This window comes from Triticum urartu, chromosome 3A (genome assembly GCF_056163025.1).
Source record: "Triticum urartu cultivar PI428250 chromosome 3A, HENAU_Tu73, whole genome shotgun sequence".
NCBI classification, from domain to species: Eukaryota; Viridiplantae; Streptophyta; class Magnoliopsida; order Poales; family Poaceae; genus Triticum; species Triticum urartu.
In genome coordinates this window covers 7153397-7161483 of record NC_141875.1, presented here as the reverse complement: position 1 = coordinate 7161483, position 8087 = coordinate 7153397, and the positions used below count along the sequence as shown (strand labels likewise).

At 43.0% G+C, this 8087-nt stretch overlaps 1 protein-coding gene across 1 annotated transcript; it reads right to left on the bottom strand.

Annotated features, from left to right (window-relative positions):
- Window positions 1-949: 949 nt before the first annotated feature.
- On the bottom strand, window positions 950-4462 carry LOC125542315 (fatty acyl-CoA reductase 1). Its single transcript, XM_048705301.2, has 10 exons — window positions 4281-4462; window positions 4066-4169; window positions 3365-3564; window positions 2909-3009; window positions 2613-2805; window positions 2341-2502; window positions 2175-2256; window positions 1809-2081; window positions 1569-1696; window positions 950-1397 (listed from the first exon to the last, which is right to left on the bottom strand). The coding sequence occupies exons 1-10, from the start codon at window positions 4369-4371 to the stop codon at window positions 1235-1237; spliced, it is 1497 nt and encodes a 498-aa protein (XP_048561258.1). The 5' UTR covers window positions 4372-4462; the 3' UTR covers window positions 950-1234.
- Between the last annotated feature and the right edge of the window lie 3625 nt (window positions 4463-8087).

Genomic DNA, 8087 nt, shown 5'->3' with positions numbered 1-8087 from the left:
CTCCCTCCCATGCTCACACCAGGCGGCAGCTGTGTCGCCAGCAGCTGCTCACCCAGGTCCCAAGGCCAGCAGCAGTGGCGGCTAGCCGGCGACGAGCTCCTCCTCCTACTCACAAACGTCCCCTCTCACGCAACAGCCATGTATGGACACTTCTCCATTTCTCCTGCCCAGCCAAGCTCATCTCCTCTTCTTTCTTCTCTGATCTCTGAAGATCTATCATTCTCATTTCCTCCAGATGGCTTTGAGTACCTACAACGTATCCGTATTGGCACTTTTTGAAAATGACGAATTTACGTATCCGTATTGGCCCGATACTGATACCCGTATCCGCATCGGTGCATTCGAGCTGGTGGGAGTAGCCTTTGCTGGTGAGGACACGGTGGTCCGGTGAAGTGTGGGCCTTGTGACGAAAAAGGGTTTCCTCCGCTTTATATATAAAGCAACCGCCCCAAGCATTCACAAGATCAAGGTTCCAGGAACAAGCGAAATGAAAAGAAAGAAAGAAAATAAGTGGATCCACAGGACAAACAAAGTCTTGCTGGGGGAACAGCACAACAAGCCCCTGAAAGAGGCTTATTTCTGTTGTGTATGTGGGGTGATAGGTAAAGGTGCTCGTGATTGTAAAATTAAATTGAAAAGGGGTGAAAACCCACAATTTGGCAAGGGTCTAAAAGCATTGATGGATTTTACATTTTACTAACCATCAATGCTTATACATTTTACTGTTATTATCCTGGTTAGTAAAATGTATATGCTGCCTTCCTACTATCCATCAATGCTTATACATTTTACTAACCAGGATATACATAAAAGATGGCAGCATATACATTTTACTAACCAGGATATACATTTTACTATCTATCAATGTTCTGGAGTTCTGATTATTCATGTGATATCTTCTGTGTTGCCCACTAAAGCACACAACAGTAAGGTACTATAAGCCTCTTAATGCACACAAGGGGATAGCTTTATTAACCAAATCAAGTACTGTTGCAATCTAAAGCATAAACTCCAGAACATGCTCTGAGAGCTGCCCATACTACGCTCTTTCCTGGCATCAGGCAAACACTGCCACCATTTCCGTACAGTAGATTTGCAAACATACTCAGAAGAGTTGCGTAACAAATGGAGTACAATACAAATACATATGTGTTTGATAACAAGAATAGACGAATATTAATTGTATTTCCATGGCTAGTTACTGCACTGGAAATTTGGCTGGTTAAATCATAACTCAATCACGCGTATATTTGAGCACACCAGGGATGTGAACACTGTAGAAATAATCTTCCCAGTCAATGTACTTGGGATCAAAATCAAAGTAATAGGCCCCATTGTTATTTTGATTGTCCTTTTTCATCGCCATCCTTAGTTTATCCAAGTTCATGTCATCAAAGCTTCACAAGATTGAAAAAATCAAGTCAAAGAACAACATTTTTAAGGGTAAAATGATATATTTTGATATGCTATGAGGATGCACTGGTATACCATCATACCATGTAATCACAAAAGCGGAAGGACACATTGCAAAAAAGGACATATTGATAAGCTTTTTAAGAATTTCTTACCACCCTTTGAACAAAGTGTATGGTGCATATAATTCGCTCAACTGCATCATGAATCGGAATTTTCTGCTGAGTTCGTTGTATACCCGTGAGAAAACACCACAAAGTGCAATGTTCACTAGGCGAAGCATCTGCCCAATTGATTGTAGGAGAAGAAAGCCACATAATATTAATCTCATTTGCATCTCATGTATCCTTAAACAACGTGCTTTAATCTCACGTTGAAATAGTAATTAAGCTAACCTCGAGGGGAAGCATGTACTTGAAGGCCATGTACAGCCTGAACCACATGACAGAGCTGAAGAACCGCATCTTCTTCAGCCGAACATGCTCACCATTCCTTCCCGTGCATGGGGGGTTGTCATTGAAGTACCGAAAGAGAGACTTCCAAAGGATGGCGTAAGGTGCTGGGTTCCGCAGCGACGATGTTACATGGTAGATGATTTGCACCTGCTGATCCTCTGAGTGTGCTACCATGGCAACCATCATAGCATTCACCACCATGTCCCCTGGAATCTATATAAACCATGCACTGTAGTTGGTTACTTACTTGGTACATTCACCAAGTTTCATTCCAAATTTTGGCTGCCAATTTGTGAACAAGCTCACCACATCCATTATTAAATCTAGGTCGACTAGGAAGAAGGGCAAGGTCTGCTTGGCGTATCCGATGACCACCGAGTCGATTGTCCTACGGAAGATGAAAATTTCAGTAATCATACACCAGTGTGGTACATTTTTGTTAAGGATCAAAATATATTTGTGTTTCAATCACTTGATTCCTTCCATCCATCCAGGCAATGGCTCCTTGAGGGTACTGGTTATAATGCTTGGGCGGATGATGACAACCGGAAAGTCCATTGGTAGGAGCCCCATCATCATCTCCCCCATTGCCTTGGTGAATACGTAGGTGTTCGGCCACCCGAAGTGTCGAGCCCTTCGCTCAGTTGTCCATAAGATCAAACATGTTAAAAGAGTATCAAGTTTGCGGTTCTACCAAGTGGATGATAGGAGTACACATAATTTATGTTGATGTTTGTGTCTAACCTCTTGAGGCCAAGCTCCTTCATAGTTTTCCTCCCAGCCTTCTCCGTGGAACAACTAGCTTTTAGTTCTTGCATGGTCACTTTGATTAAATTTAACTCCGATTCGATCTCTAGATGTGTGCCCACCTTTATGGTCTCACCCATCAAAATCGGCTTCTCTGGTATTATCCCCTCTTGCTCACCAGCTACATAGGCTGTCCAAGTCATATAATTACAGCTTAACGAGTTAGAATTCAGAATGTCATGATATAACACCAAACCCAAATTCATAGATCAAATATTCTTATGGCTTCACACCTGTTGAAACATGAAGCAACATCTTGAGCTTAGGACATTTTGTTGCAAATGCGCAGATGTGCTTCACACCCAAGACATTCACATCGAAAGCCACATCATATCTGAAAAGGTAGCATAACATATTTGAACAATTATTTCAATGTCATGCATGTTTATGTTTGTTACAATATTACTCCTTCCAGTTCACAAATAAGTAATGTTATGGAGAGTGACATAGTCATGAAGGTGTAACTTTGACCACTAATTTCTACGAGTATATGTATAGTAACAAACAAGATTATGATATTCAAAAATATTTTTCAAATTAATAAATATTATTTTTTAAGTTTCCAAACTAAATATTTAAGATGATGTCCATAGTCAAAACTTTGAAATTTTGGCTCGAGCTATGTATGAAATGTCACTTATTTGTGAACCGGAGGGAGTAGCAATCTGCAACCAGAAAGCACCTCAAACCTTTCAAAGAAATTTGTAGTCGCAGCTCCGTTGACGATGACATCTACGTCCTTGGACAATTCCCCTAGCTGGGCACTGTCTAGTCCAAAGTTTTCATAAATGATATCTCCCACCAACGGACATATCTTTTCCTCAATGAAATTATTGAACCGCACACCATGTTTTTCTTTTAGCACATGAAAGATCTCCCGACCTATGATCTAAAAAATAGCAAAGAATATTAGTAGTAGATTACTATCAATTACTGTGCCTACTCTCTTGGTCGGGTTCAAATAAAAATGCTTAACATTCATCCCCTCACATTGTGCAACAAGTGACACTAGGCACTAGTATAGAGAGATGTATACCACACAGTTGAACATAAGGATCACGTAACGTCCCTGTGGCTGATGTGGGGGATGTATCATATAGGCTCCATATGTGTGCGCATGTTGCCTTCGATGCAAATGATTGGAACAGAAAAACTGTGCGTGATTTCGAGGCGGAAAAATGGTCAAGCCCAGTTATGAGTCGAAGGGTGGACTTGCAGACTAGAGCAAAAAGGAATTCAACCCAGCTATGAGCCGATGGTGGATTTAGAACTCCGATAAAAAAGGCCGAGTCTGGTTACTAGTCGATGGTATACTTGCTTAATGTGACGTTGTTTAATGTGAATTTAGCATTAGACTAAACTAGGAGAAAAATAAAAACGAATATTTCACCTCAGTCTGAATCCGAAGCTTCGCGGATTCAGCATCAGGGGCCCGAATCAAGAGGTAGAGCTTCTTCACATCAGGCTGAACCCTCAGTATCTTCTCTACGAGCACTACCCACAGATCATGCAAGAGAAACACCAACATATAAGCCTCTCAGATGATCAGCACACATGTATGGCACATCCTGACCCGAAATGTACCGATCATGTATGAACGCATACCTTTGCCTAGGAAGCCAGTTGAACCAGTGATGAGGATACTCTTGCCCCTGAAATATCCTACAACACTGTCCGCATCCATTTCACCGATCATCCTCGGCTACTTTTGCCTCCCTCGATAGGAAGTGAGATTGATGTCACTTGGTGAGAGATAACTTTCTTTGCTAGAAAATGGTACTATCTTGTCTGGCCATGCATGTTCTTATAGGGCAGGAAGGAAGACGGGTTTTCAGTGGTCAAGTGGAACAAGGCAGCACAGGTTACGTGATTTCACTGTCGATCACCTAGCACAGATATTTTAAGAATGAGACATCCATGGAATGGCTGGTTGGTGAAAGTGGGAGAGAAAATAGAAAATTGATACAGCCACGTCTGGGCAGATTGCTTCTCCCGCTACTCAGCAGTGTCGGCACACAACAAAACAACACACTGGACCTATGACTCAAAAATTATACCATTTGATTCGAATTGGAACAAAATTCGAATGGTACAATTTTTGTACATACAACTCATATTTTATTAGATGGTTTATCGGGGTTTCCGATGAAGATACCAGTGTCATTATCCTCAGCATCACCGTCAAATTGGTGAGCATCATAGGCGATGAGGACTAGCCGGAGGAGAACGATGATGGCAACTCGGGCCTGAAGCGCACTTCAGGCCCGAGTCACCATCATCGTCGTCCTTTGGCTCGACCTCTACTGGTTGGCACGACTTCTCAGCGAATCGGGTACAAGTGACCCTTCGAGCAATTAAGGCTGTCACAGTTACATGATTGCATCGTCGATCACCTAGCACACATCTTTTGATCAATAAATCCATGAAACGACTGGTTGGTAAAAAGGGAGCCGAAATAGAAAATTGATAGTCAACCAATTGAATTATTCAATTCCACAAAACAACCACAATTGGGGCAATTGCTTCTTCTCCTGCTCAGCAGCGTCGACACACGATGAAACACCGCACTGGACCTATGACTCAAAAATTATACCGTTTGATTTGAATTGATTTTTTTGAATGATACGATATTCTACATGTAACTCGTATTTTATTAGACGATTTATCAGGGTTTCTGATGGAGACACCGGTGTCATTATGCTCAGTATCACCATCAAATTGCTGAGCATCATAGGTGATGAGGACGAGCCGGAGGAGTACGACAATGTCAACTCGGGCCTGAAGTGTGCACTCGGCAAAGAGAACTTCAGGCCTGAGTCACCATCATCGTTGTCCTTTGGCTCGTCCTCTACCGGGTGACGTGACTTCTCAGCGAATCGGGTACAAGTGACCGTCCGATCAATTAAGACTGTCACAGTTACATGATTGCATCGTCGATCACCTAGCGCACATATTTTAAGATCGATAAACCCATGAAATGACTGGTTGGTGAAAAGGGATGCCGAAATAGCAAATTGATAGTCAACCAGTTGAATTATTCAATTCCACATACAACCACAATTGGGGTAATTGCTTCTTCTCCTGCTCAGCAACATCGACACACGACGAAACAACGCACTGGACCTATGACTCAAAAATTATACCGTTTGATTTGAATTGATTTTTTAATGATACGGTTTGCTAGATGCAACTCGTGTTTTATTAGACGATTTATTAGGGTTTCCAACGGAGAAACCTGTATCATCATGATCAACATCATCATCGATTTGGTGTGATAGAGGCAACGGAGACGGGCCGAAGGAGGACGACGATGGCGACAACACCTGCGATGAGGAAGATTGATCCATGCGCTTACTATGTACACTCCCATGTCCCAATCATCCCGCACTTTGTCAATCCAATGGAGAAAGTCATGTCCCGCGTGGTCCCCCAGCAGGGCGACTCGGGCGGCCACCATCTCCTTCCGGCCAGTGGCACTCCCAGCTCCACTCCTCCTCCGATCGCCACCGCCGGTAGCCGCTACCGGGCATAGCCCGTGCATGGTTCTGGCGGGGGGGGGGGGGGGGGGGGCAACTCTGCTGGTCTCCTCTCCGTGGTGGTTGTTGGCACACCGATGAAGAATAGGGCTCTGGGGCGGCGGCCCCTATTTGAGGCGATGTCGGCTACGGCAACTGCTACTTGTGAGCTGCGTTCGTATTTTCCCCGAAGATGAGGGGATATGCAATACATTAGAAATAAGTATTTTTCTCAGTGAGAACCAAGGTTCATCGAACCAAAAAGGAGAATCATGAAAAACCTCGTGAACAACACCTGTACACGAAAGCAAATACTTGCATGCAGCGCGAGCATAAGCGTTGTCAATCCCCTTGAACTTGTTAATTGCAAGAATCAAATCTCGTAGTTGTAGATATAAATTGCAAAACAATATAGAAGAAATAAAATTGCAGCAAAGGTGTTTTGGTTATGTGTGTGTGTGTGCGTGCAAAACAATTTTATTGGCTTATGTCTCCCCTAAATTAAACTAGACCCAGGGGCCATAGTTTTCACTAGAGGCTTCTCTCTCGAACACAGAACATACGGTGGGTGAACAAATTACTGTTAAACAATTGATATAAAATCGCATAGTTATGACGATATTCAAGGCAATAATCATGTATATAGGCATCACGTCCGAGACAAGTAGACCGACTCCTGCCTGCATATACTACTATTACTCCATCCATCGACCGCTATCCAACATGCATCCAGGTATTAAGTTAATAAAAACAGAGTAACACCTTAAGCAAGATGTTGTGATGTAGACAAAGTAAACTCAATCAATATGAATGAATCCCATCGTTTTACCCTTAATGGCAAAAATACAAATACGTGTCTTGTCTTCTTCTGTCACCAGGATAGAGCACCACAAGATTGAACTCATCACAAAGCACCTCCCCCACTGAAAATAAATCAATCTAGTTGGTCAAACCAAACGGATAGATCGAAGAGAAATACAAAGCTATAACAATCATACATAATAAAGTTTAGAAAAGACTCAATTAATTCTCATGAGTATTCAGATCATAAACCCACAATTCATCGGATCCCAACAAACACACCGCAAATGAAGATTACATCGAATAGAACTCCAAGAACACCGAGGAGAATATTGTATTGAATATCAAAGAGAGAGAATAAGCCATCTAGCTACTAGCTATGGACCCAAAGGTATATGGTAAACTCTCATGCATCATTGGAAGGCATCAAGGATGATGTAGAAGCCCTCCGTGATCGATCCCCCCTCCGGCAGAGTACCGAAAAATGCCTCCAAATGGGACTGTAGAAGAACAGAAGCTTGCGGCGGTGGAAAAAGTATTTCGGGTGGCTCCATTGGTTTGGGAAGTTATAGAGGTGAAATTAAGTCAAGACGTGCTACGGGGGGCTCGCAAGCTCAAGGGACCCCCCCCCCCCCCGCGCGGCGCGCCCTACGAGCTTGTCGCTCACCCATAGCTCTTTTGGCCTCCTCCCAAACCTTCCAGGGTCCTTTCTGGTCCAAAAAAAATCCAAAGATTTTTTTCGTTTGGACTTTGTTTGATTGATTTTCTGAAAATCCAAAAACTTGCAGAAAACAAGAGCTGGCACAGGGCATTCGGTTAATATGTTAGTCCCAAAAATCATATAAAATAGTATAAAAATGCATATAAAGCATCCAAGATAGTTAATATAATAATATAAAACAATCAAAAATTATAGATACGTTGGAGACGTATCAACGACCACTTAGGCGGCGTCATGGCTGGGCTTGCAGGCTACACGCGGTGCCCCCGTACCAGCAGTGGTGGGGCTAGGAGTGGTGCCCGTCTCCTGACAGGGTTGGCGTCTCGCCATTTCGGGACTCCGCGGTTGCAGGTGGCACGATGTGGCATCGCTGAC